Consider the following 17,392-nt stretch of genomic DNA (forward strand, 5'->3'; position numbering starts at 1 on the left):
TGATATTTCTATTTTATTGAAAGTTAGATTTTTTTTAATGAATTTATTTACCTGAAGAATGTGAGTGCCTTGATGTTGCTCAAATATATCTTCAGCACAAGGTGTGCTTGATAACCTAGCTCTTTTGGTACCTAGAATGAGATGGTTTTTTTTTCAATTAAACATTGAATAGATTGAAGGGATGGTAATCAGTTAAGATATTCAGTAGTTTTGTGCTGATATTTTGATTGATTTAATAATAAGACAATGAATTATCTATTCCCTTATTGGGTATGAATCACATAAACCCTTTCTCTACATCCTCAGGCTTCATCCCTTCGTTTAGCAAACAAACCCGGTTCCTTACTGTAATAATAATCCTCCCCTTCTGTCACTTGATTTCAAGCTTTTCCCTCTCATTTTCTTATTTCTTTCTCCACTTCATCCTTTAATGAAAGACTTATAGAAGAGTTGATAAAACTCATACGGTCAGAAGTTTGGTTAATCTGGTAAAATCCATTGGGATAAGTTGAACTAACCAACTCCATCCCTCACATAATCTAGAAATGACCATGCCCCCCTTCGCCTTTTTCTATATACTCTTTTACTCTCTCATTATCTTTCTCGTTCGGTCAAACAAGTTTATTCTACTGATATTTCTAACGCATCCCCGAAATAATCTTGTATTAATCCTATATCTTGGGTCACTATGAATATCCTGACGAACCTTTTGTTCCTTTTGATCAATCAAAGAAAATTCACCCTCTGTTGGAATATCCTAAATTTAACTTTTTTCTGTCCAGATGTTAATGATAATATTTCTTTATGTTATATATTCTATTATACATAATATGATGCTGATGAACGTCATTGTTAGGTTCTCTCAATTCTGATTGGCAAACTGGAATTACTGTATGATTCATTGGGCATTTAAAACATTATTTATTGATAGCTAAAGCAAAATGATTTTTTTAATACAAAAAACGATGAAGGAAAAATTATTATCATGATGGGGGATAATACTAGACTATCAATGATAATCCTAACTTCTTCTAACATTGATGTCATTGGTGCTTTTAATTCTAGCAAACATTTTCTATTGATTTTTTACTTTGAATTTCACATTACTAGTAAATGATACAAGAAATAATATTCCTAATGAATTATAAAGTGTTTAAAATATTTTTTCTTTACATAGACTGATGTTTTTCATTTCAACATCTAGAAGTTATTCTGATGAAATAAAGCAATTATTAGCCAGCAATATCCTGGATAAGTTTTAGCTGGTTTTCTAGAGTAAATTTGGACCATTTTGATCTTAATATATCAGAAAAGTATCAGAAATTAATGAACAATACAATAAATAATGATAAATTACAGTAAAGAACTGTAAAGACTATTGAATATACGAAACTTGAAGTTGTTCCTATGGGACAAGACCCGATATAACATTTCACTCGCGCGAACAGACGAAAAATAAGCGACGGAATATCCCAGCAACGAAGCGGGTATTATTTTTTCCAAAGGGCGTATTAGGGTAGTGCAATATTATTAGTCGTTGGGTCATTTTACGCCCTGTAACCCCCACGGGGCTACGACTTTTCTATATCTTCTTCATCCCTCGTTACCTTTTACTGTATATATATATCTATATCACCAACTTTGTGCCTTCTGGTATTTTTCAGAAACTGGAATGTCCATCGATGATCGTTTGAGATTAATGATGATCATATTTTTGGGGGAACTTCAATAGATATTATAATAATATACATGTACGTGTATGAGGAACTGTGAACATGTAACGTCTGCTATTCACTAAATACATTATAACTGCAACATTTATATTACAACTCCATAATTCATTGCAGCATAAGGTCTAGTGTGGGTGAATTAATTATAGAGCAAAATAGGCAGAACCAATGTACATTTCCAGCACACCATATAACCATTTAACTATTCTGAGTTTGATTAATATAGCCATTAGATAACCTTGACTCCAATATATTATTAGAATGTTGTAGCAATCAAATGACATACTTTATTTCTCATTATTACATTTTTCCCAACTATTATTTATATTTAAATATTGAACAATTTTATTAAATAATAATTCTAGTTCTTTTTACTTTAATAATATTATGATGAAAAAAAAATGACTTAAAATTGAAAGTTATTTGGCATTAGAATAAAAAATGAAAGCTCTATTCAGATGAATTGATCTCCAAGAATAAAGAAATTACATTTCAATTAATTTTTTGTTAGCAACAATTTAAAATCCGTTACAAAGACTTGAACGTGAAAATTTTTTTGATTATAATGGTAATAAATTTCATAATGTTAGAAAATGTCGTACAACTCAAAGAAAAAAATTGTCGGTCTTTTAATAGGAGTCTTACCCAGCTGCAAAGTGAGTATACAGGGGATAAATGGACAGAGGGTGTCAGTATATAGGTGTGCAACATATGAGGAATATAAGACAATATCGAAAATGTGGATCTTGGAACTCTTGGGACTGGGATTTAATGAAAAATAGGCGAATTTGTTGTCTCTTTATCTACGAGTCGACCGGAGGGGTGTGTTTTACTTTATGAGATACTGAATGATGATACGTTTTATACAACAATTGTTTTCACTACAGGTATTACACACATAGATATATTTTTTTATCTTTCATTTTCACTGTCATATTCCATTTAATATTATATGTATCATAATTCGAATTTTATTTATTTTTTTATTATTATTTTTCTACCATTTTTGTCGTAAAATTTATTGTATATTGCTTTTGAATGTTTGTTGTAAATTTTTGTTGGAAATTTTATGAATGCGATGAGAGGATTAAATAGTAGACTTGAAAAATAAAACTAAAAAATTACTATGAATTATGGCCATAAAGAGAGCACATAATAAAACACGCCTCATATGTATTTATCAAAATATTGTGATAACCGTGTGGGAGGAGTGAGAATAAGCTAACAGGGGAATAGAAGATTTACCGAATACGTGAAGAAGGTAAACCTTGGCATCTAGACAAGTACATGTGTTGTCTTAAGAATTATAGCGTATTATATACGAAACCTATATATTTCTTTAGAATTTATGATTTTCAAAAATTTCCTTTTCAAATTTATTCTTTCTAATTGTATTTAGAAAATATTTCATTTAAATAATTCAATAAATCGGTATAATTTGAGTTTATATAATTTCTTTTAAAAGGGGTAGATTGGTGCATTATATATGTAAACCAAAATAGGGATGAATTAGAAGGAGGTACAATGACATGTAATGCCACAAGTTCTAGCTCACCCCAAACTTCGACTTTACACTGGTTTACATTGATGGCCCATCAAACGGGCACTCGGGATCTCACTCAGTACTTTCTCTCTTTCACACACACTTCTGAGAGCTTATTTTCATCGATTCCAACCCAGCCTGTCATAGGGGCGTGGTACACGTTCAACAGCTACCTCAAAGTTAGTTAGCCTTGCTTTGCATACAGCATATGTCCCTATGGCTTCTATTCAGGTTGTGCCATTTTTTGCCTATTTTTCATGTGTCGATCTCATTTTGATTTTTTCTTCCTCCCTATTTCTAACTATTTTTCTTTTTTTCTTTATTCAACCTCGTGACAAAAATAATACATTTATTTATTTTGTTAGTTTATTTAAATTTTAATTCAACTATTTTCACAATGATTGTAGCATTTATTCTGTATTTTATGTTAATTAAAAAAAAAATTTATAGATCTAGGAATTAACTGAAGTAGATTGTTGTCATACCAATTCCTATGCCTACACTAATTATATGGATAGCTATTAGTCCAGTCTTGGTATAAGTAAAAATAGAGTGAATAAGTAATTTACATCTTTTAAATCAGAGACAGAATAGGATTGTCACAATTATCTTAATCGTATGAACAAGTAAAGTATTACTAAAATATCAACACTGTGAATATTAAAGGTTAGATAGCTAAAAGGTTTGGTATTGTCTCAATATTTGAATATTTTTTTCAGTGTTATTTTTTTACAAAATAGTTTAAAGCAAATTTTTGTTCGAGAGAAAAATGTACATGTAGAGACATGTTTCAAGGATTTCCAGCTTGTAGAATTTGTGTAAGGATTTTTTAGAGGGGTAGAGTGGAATGGGTGGATAAACTGAATTACAATTGGGGATAGTGTACATTGAGGTTTGATTATAAGGGGTATACGGATATATTTGTTTGATGCAAATAAGTTGATACTAACGACTCGTTGATTAGGGTATTGGTGATGCTGATTTAGTTAAGTGCTGCTTAATTAGTCAAGTGTGTTTAGTTAATCTTCTGTATTTCATTAGAATTTTCATTTCATTTTCAAAGTTACCAGGGGTTCTCTATCTACTAATCTATCAAGCTTTCATTTCTAAATTATTTTTAAAACTATTTATAACTCTACCAACTGGAAAAAAATCATAATTGCCCTTCTAATCACTGTTCCTATTTAAATAAACAAAGTTAAAAAATGATTTTATTTAAAATTGTTTTATTTAGTATAAAATAAAATGATAATATAGTTGATAAAAGGTTTGATAAGAATGATTAGATGATTGAGTTTTATATGAAGTGTACAGATTTAGTTGAAAGTATTTTCTGAAAGGAAGTGCATAAAAATATCGTTTAGTATAAGATTAAAATTTATTCCTGAGGGAGAAAATACGCGAGAACCTCTGAAGGGTAGCTCTTGTGTCTTGGCTGTCGTTAACTAGCCGCCAACTATGTTAAACACTGGTTTAAAGTCCCCTTTTTGTATCTCACCCTCTCTTTGTCTTCAACTTTTATATACGTCAGTTTCGTTTCATTCTCCTTTATCTTCATTACATTACTCCACGTTAAAAGAAAGAACAGAAGAGCATACAGTGTAGAGCATACAACAAATATATAAAAAAGAAAAAAAGAAATAGAGAATGACAGACGAAAATTCGACAGGCAAAGGGGATAAAACGAGAATTCAAGGGGGTGAGTTCTTAAGTTGGGGATGAGTTTAACACAATTTTGTTAGTTTAGTTACATTGGCGGTCTGGTAATGCGAGGATTGTGTACAGGGGCTGAACCGTGATTAGATTTACATATGGGTAGTGGTACTAAATGAACACAAAAAATTTACTCTTATATAAATTTGCTATTTTAAGAAAAAATCTACAATCTTATTTTCTTTGTTATTTAACGAAAATAATGTATGAGAAATAATTTGATTTTTCTTTTATCAAATTCACATAAACTTTCTCAGAATAATTACTCTGAAACCCAATTCATGATGGTATCAGTTCCATTATTGGTCCAGAATTTTTCATTACTATGTATCTCGCGGATCTCTTCTGGTCAACCGGGTTATAAAAGTATCAAGGATCGCCATCCTAAGATGATATTATATTTTTCTTATCCACCAATTTATGTGTATACATACATAAAAATCATTTTTACTCTCACACATTGACTACTTCAAAAATAAGTGATAGAATATCAAATAATAAACTAAAACATTTATTCTATTAATATTACTTTTTAAATCAACACAATTTTTCACACCTATATAAAGATAAATTATTTGAATGACAAAAATCATTTTGCAATAGCAAAATTATTTCTTGAACACACAAAATTTTTTACATTGCATAGAAAAAATTTTTTTATCCCCTTGATCAAATTATGAGTGTCCCAAAAGTCATGCGACTCTTTCATGCGATAGTTGACACGTGTCTACAACAGACTTTATTCTTGGGGTGGAATACATTAAAGGAGGAGCAGCTTTTTCACCGATTAACTTTCAAAAATTCTAGACACTTTCTATATATTCTGCCTTCATACCAATAAGCCCCTGGTTAATAGATATACAACAATGCCCTGATAATCAATCATAGACAAAATCATTGGCAGTTAACTAAATTCCATCGAAATGACATTTTAATCACTTGGATGATCATATCACAACCAGGTGGATAAAAATATATCAACTGCATTCAAAAATATTGTAAGTGATACAATTTTATAAGAAAAGAAAATCTCAATAAATTCAAAGAATAATAAAAATTGTTTTAAATAAGATGAATAAATAAATGAATGTACTCACTTTTAACTATTTTATTAGATGGCGGTGAGTCCCGATTCCATGGAGGGTCCCCATGTGAAGAGAATTCCCGTAACTTAAGGTAAGAGATTGTCAGCCTTATAATAGAAGCCTTATCTAACTGTGAAGTGATAGCAGCCGGTAGGGGCAGCATTTTTGCTAGTTCATAAAATTCAAAATTTTCTTTCCCTCTTCGTGATCTTGCTGCATCTCTACTTTTTTCTTTTCGCATCTCCAACAAACTGTAATCAAATAAATACCTCATTAGATCACAATTCATATCAATACCAAGTAGCCTAGTGTATTGAATTTATTTTAATACACACAGTCTAGTTGATCAAATATCCAGCACTTCAACATTTGAATTTATTTGTTCAAAATAACCATGTGTTTTTGGAGACTAGAATTATTGTCCAGGTGCTGGAGATATTTTTAAACTAGACTGTTCATGTGTACGTTATGTATGGGACATGTATTATATTTATGATAGTTTATGAATGGTTGAGTAGAGCAATGGTTATAGACATAACTATTTTCCTAGCAAATATGAATTATGAAACCATCCACAATGTGAATAATGTGAGTAAACCAGAATTGAGCTACAAATGCTTTAATGACATGCATTATTCAGGTGGACTATCAAGTCCACTGTTTACTCAGAGGTGGTAAATGCATTCAGGAACTCCGCCCTCGCGGTTGCAACCCTCAATAATGTTTCCACCTTTTCAACTGGTTGGTACAACAATGCACGTGCTCACTACTTTGCCCAATCAGCAATCACCCGCATTTCTGCTGCGGGTATTTTAATTGATATAACTTACTTACTTTGTGATAAAAGTTTACAACTAAATTCAAAGAATTATTGGATAATAATGACGATGATTTATCCATGCTATAATATTAACATGAGACTGAATAAATAAAATGGCTAAGAATGAACGATTAAATGTGACAGTTAGATCGAGAGGGTTAAAAAGCTGTCTTTTTATTACACAGTAGTTACGCTTAACGACTGTAAAACGACTGTTTCCCGGTTTTCTCACTAGGGACTTTCAAATGTTTTCAAAGTCAGCGGATGTTTTTAGTCTTTAGGGTAACCTGTACCTTCCTTACACTAGGGAGCATTAGGGGTAAGCTTTTGTGAGTGTCTCCGGCTATAAAGAGTTTCTCAAAGAAGACTCTTTCGCTCTTTTCTCAAATAATCGTTTCAAAACTATTTTCGCTATCTTCTTACATATATACTGGTTGGATTTTATTTAATAAATAATCCCATGGTACCGATAATCAAATAAACTCAAGATAGTTTGTTTGCTTGGGTCTGAACTTGGACATTTATTTAAAAGCAAAAGAATATATATATAAAAAAAATACTAATGCAGGAGATTTAAATGGTGAGGTTTTAAAAAGTAAAATGATGTTGAAATAATTCAAGTATAAAGCCAATCGGAGTTTGATTTTTTTCTTAGCATTTAAAAAAAAATTGCGAGGCTGTTTGTCTGAGATTGAAACACTTCCCATGGGACATGACAGGGGTAGTGAATGCGTTCGAATGTAACGCAAAATCTTGGGGTAATAAAAAAGCTTGTGGGTGAAAAAGTTGAACCTTTAATCGGATCAAATCGTTTGCCCCATCGATTTACAATTTTTTCTGTTCTCTTTGGGTTCTGGAATTTTTTATCATAAAATTTCAAATTTGTTGAAAGTAAATAATTTTTTTTTTTATAACAAAGAGAAAACATTTGGCAGACATAATTAGATGATGCATTGAATTGATGTTGATTATATAGATATGCACACACTCACACGTGGATATTTAGAAATAGAATTTGTGAGGGAATGCCAACGATCCTTCGTCAATTGACGAGGGCAGTGAGCAAAGTCTCTTGGCATCCGCAAATGCGTGAAAATAAAATTAAGCGGAACTTTGGGTGAAATTGGTTGAAATTGGGCGAGAGGCCGTCGGCTCTTTCGTCCGGGTATATTCTCATGGGGATCCAAAAACAGAGTCAGGTGCCCCCTTGACGTTTATACATGTGTATAAGCGATGTGTACACTGAAAATACATGGTGTGTGAAGGGGAAAATAAAAGTGGTGGAAAGTGTGAAAAAAAAAGAAGGGCTCGGACCAAAGTGCTGAGCATCAATAATTCAGAAGGACTATGACGAAGTTATCGAGGACCAATGGGATTTTTTTAGGTACTTCTAACACAGTAGTATATATTTTGGTGGGTTCATGCTTCATGAAATTTCTCCATTTCCTTTCAAGTTATTTTTCGTCATTAAGTCACTAAATAGCATCAAATAATCATCATTACTTAGTGATCATTTGTGGGCAGAGTTTCAATCAATCACTTCTTTCAATTTGAATTCCATTTGAAAACTTTACCACAATTTTTTTGTTTAAATAAATGTATATTTTTTGATGAAATAAAACTAGCCAAGTAGAAACTGTATTCCTAAGAGTTAAAAAGAGCTAAGTTCTGTTTTCTTACATTCTACTTGGCCAGTACAATTCCCCTTGCCTTGCTCCAGTATTCCCCAGGGACTCATATCCTTACGTTACAATACAATGCTTCTAATGTTACCGTTACAGCTTTGACATAATTTTCCCTTCGCCTCACCGTACACCTTTTACTGAATCCAGTAAAATTCGAAAACCAAACCCATCTCAATTAAGATTTATATAAAATTTTCTTATTATTTTCAAGTGCGAATTAAAAATTAGCAGTTTTTTAAAGCAAAAAAGAAGAGCTATAAATGTAATAATTATGGAGATATATTATTTTTATTTATTATATTTATGAAGTTGGTAATATGACAAAGCAAGAGAAAATAAGAGACACAAAAGGAGGAGATGAGGAGTGGGTGGTAAAACGAGAGAGAAAAAATTCGAGACAGCTCATGATGACGCGTAGATAAGGGTGGGCTCAAAGTCTACGTGATGAGCTTCCTGATGTGTCCACGAGGAGCCTGAGAACTTTTAGGGAAACAGGCTCCCTTGAAGTCTAACCTTTATATTATCCTTCTGCCAAGGATATTAGATCATTTTTTTTGCTCCTTTTTAATTGACATTTTTCTACTTTTTAATTTTCTTTAAATGCTGGAAAAATTATTGGGTCAAAATTATTTGATGTTGGTGGTAGACTAGGGGTAAATTAAAACTGATAAAATCTAACTTGAGATAAAAATCACTTCTGAAAAACTAAATCTAATTTAAATGAATTTAAAGTCATTTTTATTTTGATCAAAAGCAATTTTGATCACTGATCTGACTTGCCTACAGTTTATTTATAGCATGAAACACTTTGTCTACTAGCATAATACATAAATATTATTTTTAAAGTTGAAATAAATTTTTCAAAGATTTTTTGTGAATAAAATGTCATCAATAATTTATGATTAATGATATAGACTCTATACTAGATATAAAATTCATTGACATCAATATGTACAGGTTTGATGTCTTTTATTTATCCACTGTCTATTGATATACACCTTCAACTTCCGGGAACGTGCAGTATTGGCTATAATAAAATGACACTTTGAGATCGTTGACCGAAAGTCAAATAATTGACTCTACTAGGAAACATATAATTTCAATAATAATACAGAAAGATTATTTTATAAAAATGATTATAAAAAAAAATCACAGTGATACTAAACCCAACAAACATCTTAAAAATTGAGCAAAAAAAATTACATAACAATACAAGGAATAAAGAGACAATAAAATAACCGTAAATATTTAAAATCATCTGAATAAATTTTGTTTGACTTCATTTATGCTAAATGATAGGTATAATTGTAGTTATAAATTTTTCTCAGTATGTAATTTATAAGAAACCAACTGTAACCACTTGCTATTTCATTATACGAATGAATAATATATGAGTAACAAATACAATAAAAAATGTGTAGATAATGTAAAGAAGAATATAACAATAAGTAGCATGTAGGTAAAAATGAATAAGTTTTTTGGGTACGTAAGTCTCAAGGGAGCTCTGTCATGGCAAGTCATGGTAATGGTGGGGTAGTGATGGTGATGGGTAGATAGTGTTAAAACATTGGCCTGGTGCAGATGAGTATGTCACGCCACGGTAGTAAACTCGATGCGATCACAGGATCGCTGATGCTGACAGAGCATCTTAGGGAGCCGTCAACACCTCCTTCTATCACTCGTTTGGTTCTTTAGGTGCTAGCTTTTTCCATGGCTCACGCCTTCTTTATGTGACTATATACTTCTTTCACATCATTCTATTGCCAGGTCAAGGAAGTTATATATTATGTTCAATTCACAGGTCATGTGACCCTTTTCATTATCTTGTAACTTTTACAACTGCTGTTTACCATCATGTGGCTTTTTTTCTTCTTTACCACAATCTAATTCACTAAACTAGACTAGAACAAACAAGATGACAAGCTGATAGTGGGATACTGTGGTCAAAGGGTTCAGAAAATGTTACCTCAAATCTCAACTTCTAGCTCATTCACATTTCCATCTAATTCTTAAAACAACTTAACACCCAAAGCTAAAGCTGCATCAACATACTACCTTTTTTATTTATACCTTTTTCTAGATCATAAGTTTTAAGTTAATACTATTTTGTCATTTTATTTTTTTTCTTTTTCGGTCAAAATCTGAGACTGTTTACGAGATGTCGTTTTATCAGACTCTAAAATCAAGAAACTTGGTCTGGATTTTAAAACAATCAGGTCTTCTCTATGTCTGCTGACGAGTACCTGCTATGATGAAAGATCATGGTTTGGTGATTTATAATGCGGTTTTTCTACAATATTGTGTGTGTTTAACTTAACTAGAAACTATTAGTAGAGTCTAAAATAAGAACTTGAATTTATATTTAGAAGATTGTAGAGAATAGTTTGGTGTATTGTAGAGATCGAATGAACTCGTCATTTCTTTCTTTTTTTTTGAAAGTTGAATAATTGAATACATGAATCATTATAAGACTAATTTAAGGAAACTACACTGCATACGTGCTTGGATAGATTCTAAGCGACGATGAACCTCAATAGCATTAAAGTCTCCAACAAAAAACTCACCACTTTACAATAGAATACCAAATAATTATTATTACTCATTTTTATTCTTCATTTTAATTTTATAAAATCAAAGCTCATTGATGATTTATTCCTAGATTATTGTTTCAGGATTAGAATAACTATTTTTTAAAAATCTCATTATTTATCCAACTGTAAATTATTTACTTATCATCAACCTTTTTTTCTTAATGCAATTTTTCTAAGTGAGTGAATTTAAAAATAAAATGTTGAAAATAAATTGAAAAAAGATTCTATTGAGAAATAAAGAGGTCAGATTGAATAAACGTAATTGCCAGATGATGTTGCAAAAATGAAAAACGGTGATAAATGGTGTAAGAAAAAATATAATACAGCAAAAGCTATTTCTAGAGCTGATGTCTAAGTCTGTTTAATAATTGATAACTTTATGAAATTATTGAAAAGTATAAGATAAACAACATGCCCTGGCTCGAGTAGAGGACCCTGATTCTGTTTGTACGGGACACAGAGGTCCGCCGGTACGAACCAGGAGTGGGTGAACGCGGGGTTGATGTTGAGGCCACTAGGTGGGCCCTGATGTGGTGTACCAACCCCGACCCCGGCCACCCCAACTCCAACTGGACTCTGTCGTTGGAATCCTCCGTAGTCCATAGCTACTTGATATGGTAACATCTTCTCTCACTTATGTCACTTTTCACACCACTTTTAAAATTCTCTAGAATTATATCAACTATCAAATCCACTAAATCAATTGACTCAATTAATGAACTTTTAATGAATATAATTAAAATGTAAAATCAGTTCACTAGTATAAAATTAACGCGTGTAATTTTCGTTTAACTGACACATGACTTGGTACTTGAACAAATTTGTTTTGGTTGATCACAGAACTGGTTGCACACATTTTATGAGGTTTCTAGGACTGAAGCGCGATCTCCATTGAATCTAAGAGTGCTAGAGTGTCGGTTTCTTTTCTTCAACTATTTTGAATTCAAGGTGCTATGTGGTGTTTAGGGTTCAAGCAACCTTGTGGTGGAATTTGGATAGAAAAAAAAGTAAGCGCGTCACAGTCGGAAGCTGGTATTCGACTTGGCGTGGTAAGTGCGGGTGACTGGGGAATGGGACTCGTTCGCGTCGATCCCGAGGAGTTTAAGAGAGGGGACGTGGAAGCGGTGGTTGAGTGAGGTAGAATGAGATGAAAAAAAGTGAGACAGAACGACTGGTTTGAAGCACGCGTGAGCAAGACCAGGCGGAGTTGGTTTGGCGCATCGTGCGACGCCTCCGATATCAACCAACGAATCCGGACTGAGAAACATGCTGAAGAATATCAACCATTGGTTTGTACAAGATATGGGTTGATGTTTTGTCTAAGTAAATCTACCAACCGAATCAAACAGATAGGTCAAGAACATTGGGAATTTGTAAACATGATACGCCTATTTTTGTCAACTACCACGAGGCCAATGATGAAGAGAAATAAATTCTCCAGCAACATCATTGCTGAAGTAGTAATCAGCCTCTTAACTTGTGGGGTGATTTATATCCCATATCAAATATAAAAATTAGTGCTCCAAAAAAAAATCATTTATTATTTTTATTTATTTTTTCATTTAAAAATTTGCTTTTTGTATTTGTTGTTTTCTTTTATTCAATCAGCAGATTCTCTTTAATAAGAATAATTTGTTATAACATGTTTATTCATATTGGTTGTCTGAATCAGCTATTTCAAGTTTTTTTTTGTCATCAGAGTGTAGTGTGTATTATTTATTATTTTATAAATAATTGATTTTAAAAAGAATTTATGAAGATATTTATAAATCTAGTTTATTTCATAGAAAATAAATGAAGATTATTTATAATATATACTACTGCATAGAAAAAAAATAAAGACAGTAGTAGAACCCAGTTTACAGCAGACATATATCACTTGCAGCTATATCTTGAAAAAAAATTCTAATAAAAAAGAAAATTTATCTTTAAATAATAAAAATTTAGTTTCTTTTAAATTTTTTATGTTATAACAATGGATTATATATGTAACTAGATTTAGAAATATTTTATTTGAAATGAGCAAGGATATTCATGATATTGACCAACTTTCTTCATTTCTGATTTCTTTACTCCCAATAATTTTTAACTTATTTTTTTCTTATTCAACTTTAATTAGATTTAAATAAAATAAAATATTGATAAATGATCCAATTAATTGTTGATACGATGAAACATTTATATTAAAAATTAATAATGAGATGATATTAATATAGTGATGATAGAATTGAGAAAAAAGAATAATTGTATAAACCAAGAAAAAAGAGAAAAGGTCAAAATCCAAAGAGAGAACTTTATATTTGCGCATTACTCTCACGTGCAACGATACAATAAGGATTCCTTCGTATCAGGGGATGCATGCCAAGTATATACAAGTACTGAGTTGTCTGTTTCTTCAAGAAAAAGTTGAGTTATAACTTTAAATTATTTTCATGTTGTTATATAAAGTGTTCGAATAACATTTCAAAATTATCGATACAAGTTTCTTTTTTTTTCTCTTCATGTATAAGAATATCTTAAACAGCCTTAAATCATTTTTTAAAAATTTATTTCCTAAAATGAACAACAATTAAAGAAGTTAATTATTTAATTAAATTGAATAGAACATAAACAATATTAATTGATTATTAAGTTTAAATAATTAACAAGAAGCATTAGAATGTTGAATGAAGGAATGGAAATAATGAACTGTGATAAAAAAAATAAGAAAGTTTTCACCTCGTAGTATGTATCTATATGAAGTCGTCCAAGTCCAAGTGCAATAATAAAGGGTATAAATATAGAATGCAGGAAGACAAGAGGTATATAGATGTAAGGGTAAGGATCCAAATTACCGCTCCAAGGCTTTAACATTTGCTAACCACCACCGGACCAATTAACTTTCAATTACAGAACAGAGATAACTCCTTATCGTGTCTATATGGGGGTAGATTTTATGGGTAATCTCTTCTTTATGTAACGGTAGTAGTTGGTATGTTACGACGTTTATTATAGCAGAAACTGTCTTTGATGCATGGCAGTTTATAGAACACCGAATTCCAGGTTTAATAGGATACCTAGGTTAAACTATCTCATCGTAATTATTGTACGTGATAAAGGCGCCATATGCAGATTTAAATGACTTTAGAAGTATCTAGGGAGTTGATATAAAAAAATTTTTTTAACCTTATCTCCGGTAATTTACTTGCATTTTCTGAAGTAGTAACATTATAATAAAGGGTTGTGAAATGAATATTGAATTAAAAATCCGTCAGGTTTAATTTAATGGATGGTGTATAAATAATAAGACCAATGATAATCATCACAAATGAATAAGGTAAAGAAAATAAAATGCAGAATAGACAAGATAACAGCTTCAATCCCCCCTAATACTTACTTACTTACTTACTTTATTTCAACCCCCATCTTCAGAAATGATAGAGCTTCGTTGAGATAAAGAACCGTGAAATATTTTTCAGCCAAAATGTACGTATCTGCTTTACATTTATCAACTTTGGGTGACGCTTTCGGATGTATGATAATTATTATCATATTTTTTTTCTTTAATAATGAGAAACATTGATATCAAAGTATACTATAATGATGAAAAAGTGTGTGGTGGTAATGATAGTTGATGAAATTTTGTTTTTTAATGAAATTATTATATTGGAGTAAAACTGTTGTCAGAGGGATAGTCAGCCCTAATATATAAATATATGTGTTCAACAGTATCATGGACACTATTGTAATTAGTTTTTTTCTCAGTTATGGCTGTCGTCATAAAAAGATTAGTGGGATTTTCCCTTATTGCAAATGGTGCAGGCTGATATTAGACTCATTTTTTTTTACTTTAATATATGATTTTTTTTCTGTCATTTATTATTTGGTAGTTTTTCTTTTTTTTTATCAAAAAAAGAAATTCATCTCAACATCTTTCAATTCCTCTATTATATTTTTTGTATGATAAATAATATTCTATTTGATACAAAGTTACTATTTGATAGAAAAGGAAAAAAAGTAATGCAAGGAAAAATTGTCTATCTTTGGTTTATGCTGATGACAGGACTGAATGTGTGGTGTGTTGGTGTGTAAACGCTTGATCAGCCACAAAACGTTGAAAAGACGTCTTAGATCGAAAGGGGAGAAAAACGAAAAGTATTTGGATTGAACGAATAAAACTCAGTAGAAGCTCACTAAACTCACACGACAGTAAATAGAGCCTAATCAACTACCAAGACATTCTTCCTTTCTTTTTCTCATTTTAACCTATCATCATCCCTTCTTCTTTTTCCTCCTCTCGAATTTAGTTCACCATCGTCCAGATTTCACCACACACACTATAAATTCCCTTACAAGAGAAAATATTTCATGAGAATCACGAAACATACACCCTCTTCTGTCTACTCAATTACTTCATTCAGATTATACATATCTCACTGAAAAAAAAAAAATTAATGCTAAATAATAAAATTGTTGGCAATTTGAAGAAAGATGTTGGTGGTTTTCAAAGAAAAATAAACTCGAAATATTCGCAATTAAAAGTTGGTTTAAAAAATAGAAAAAAGCTATGTGTTAAGGTGTATGTCTTGAATGTTCAAAAGAGTTTAACACTGAAGAAAAGTTTCATAGGAGGAGGAGGAGGGGGGGTGGAAAATAAGGGTGCTGGGATAGGGACTGGAAAATAACGGGTCTTGACCCTATCGACGGAGCAATCAAATCCTACCTACCCCTTGTCTATTTTTTCTCTCTTCTTCATCTCTTTTTCTCGATTCTTCACCCTTACGTAATAAGGATAAGAGCATTCATTGAAGTTTAAAATCGAATAATGCCTATTTAAAATAACAATACAGCCCTTCCCGCACAAGTTAAACATTGTTTCGTTATATTGTGACAATTGTCATTCCTCTATACTACCCCAGTGTGCCTCATTGCACCCTCTAGCTTCTTTCATCACATTCTCGATGCCGACACCGCCTCCACGTTGAATTTACATTCGGGATCGGGTTACGAAAATTTTATTATATTCTGTCTGATTTTACATGTACACCCTCAACTTTCCTTCAATTACTCCTGTCGTTGCTTTGCTCTTATATCATGATTAGCTGGTGGATGAGTGGAAAGTTATTTTGAAATAGTTATAATCAATTATTTTATTGATTTAAGGAATTTTTTTTATTTATCCTAGAATCTTATAAATAAATTTGAAAACACTAGGTTTGATTTTGATTAGCATACAATTATTTGTTATTGGATAATTTTATTTACAACTCAAAAATATATTAAATCAATAGAATACTTATTTTAATGGACGAATTTTTTTTCACTCAATTTATTTTCAATAAATAATAAATTGCAAATAGATAAATAAAATTAATAACCGATGCAATTTTTTCATAGACTCAAAATAATTTTAGAATTCAATTTTTTCAGTAGAGATATCATATTTCTAAAATAAAAGAATATGTGTATTAAATAAAAATGGATAAAATGAAAAAAGAAATGATGAATTTTTTGTTGCGACTTGTTTGATGGCTAGATGAAATTGAATAAAATTGATGACTTAAAAAAGAAGATGAATAGTTTATAGATGAATCTTCTGAACCCATAGATCGTGAGTTTATAAGAATCAGAGTAAAAAAATTGGATGACCGCGTGAAATCGCATTGTTGCATAAAATAGGATGAATACCGATGATATCAGAGGAATGAATAAGAAAGAGGTCAATGTGGTGTGAAATAGCCAATCGCTCACTATCTTTTTTCTTCAAGTATTTCAATCTTCTCTTTTCCTCTTACATTCTTTTTAAACTACCGCAAACTTTTTTTAAATACTAATAATTATAACGGTGATTTATTTTATTCAATAAAAAAATAATTGATCATAATTGAATACAAATATAATTATTTTTTTCTTGCCTGATAAAAAAAATAATTATTCTTTTTATTCCTTTTGAAATTTAACTTTATTCTTTATAAAATTAATCATAATAAAAACATTTAATTTTTAAATACACAAAATGTTTTGTCTTTTCTTTTTTTTTTAAGGAAAAAAAATATATTTCTGAATCTTTCTTTACAATCAAATGATATTTTCTTTCGTTTCTCTTTTTTACATTTCATACTCTGTCATTCTCTTATTCTCTCTTGCTACCTTTTTCCTTCACAACTCACCATTATTTCCAACAAGAATTATTTCTGGTCCCAAGTCTTCACTATCTCAATTCTCTTATCTTGTAAAACAACCCAT

General features: G+C 30.9%; 1 protein-coding gene across 3 annotated transcripts in view; it reads right to left on the bottom strand.

Moving 5' to 3' along the window:
* trh (trachealess) overlaps positions 1–17,392 on the bottom strand; it is a 66,720-nt gene that overhangs the window by 7,319 nt on the left and 42,009 nt on the right. For 2 of the 3 annotated variants that reach the window (XM_035092987.1, XM_035092989.1), the window contains 2 exons: positions 6,084–6,322; positions 52–131 (listed from right to left, as the gene is read on the bottom strand). In XM_035092987.1, coding sequence (XP_034948878.1) covers positions 52–131; positions 6,084–6,322 — 319 coding nt within the window. Of the gene's footprint in view, positions 1–51; positions 132–6,083; positions 6,323–11,582; positions 11,807–17,392 lie in introns of those variants that run through there. The other variant, XM_035092988.1, reaches the window with a different exon arrangement.

The sequence above is a fragment of the Chelonus insularis genome, unplaced genomic scaffold (assembly GCF_013357705.1).
Source record: "Chelonus insularis isolate UGA/USDA-ARS -01 unplaced genomic scaffold, ASM1335770v1 contig_94_pilon, whole genome shotgun sequence".
NCBI lineage: Eukaryota > Metazoa > Arthropoda > Insecta > Hymenoptera > Braconidae > Chelonus > Chelonus insularis.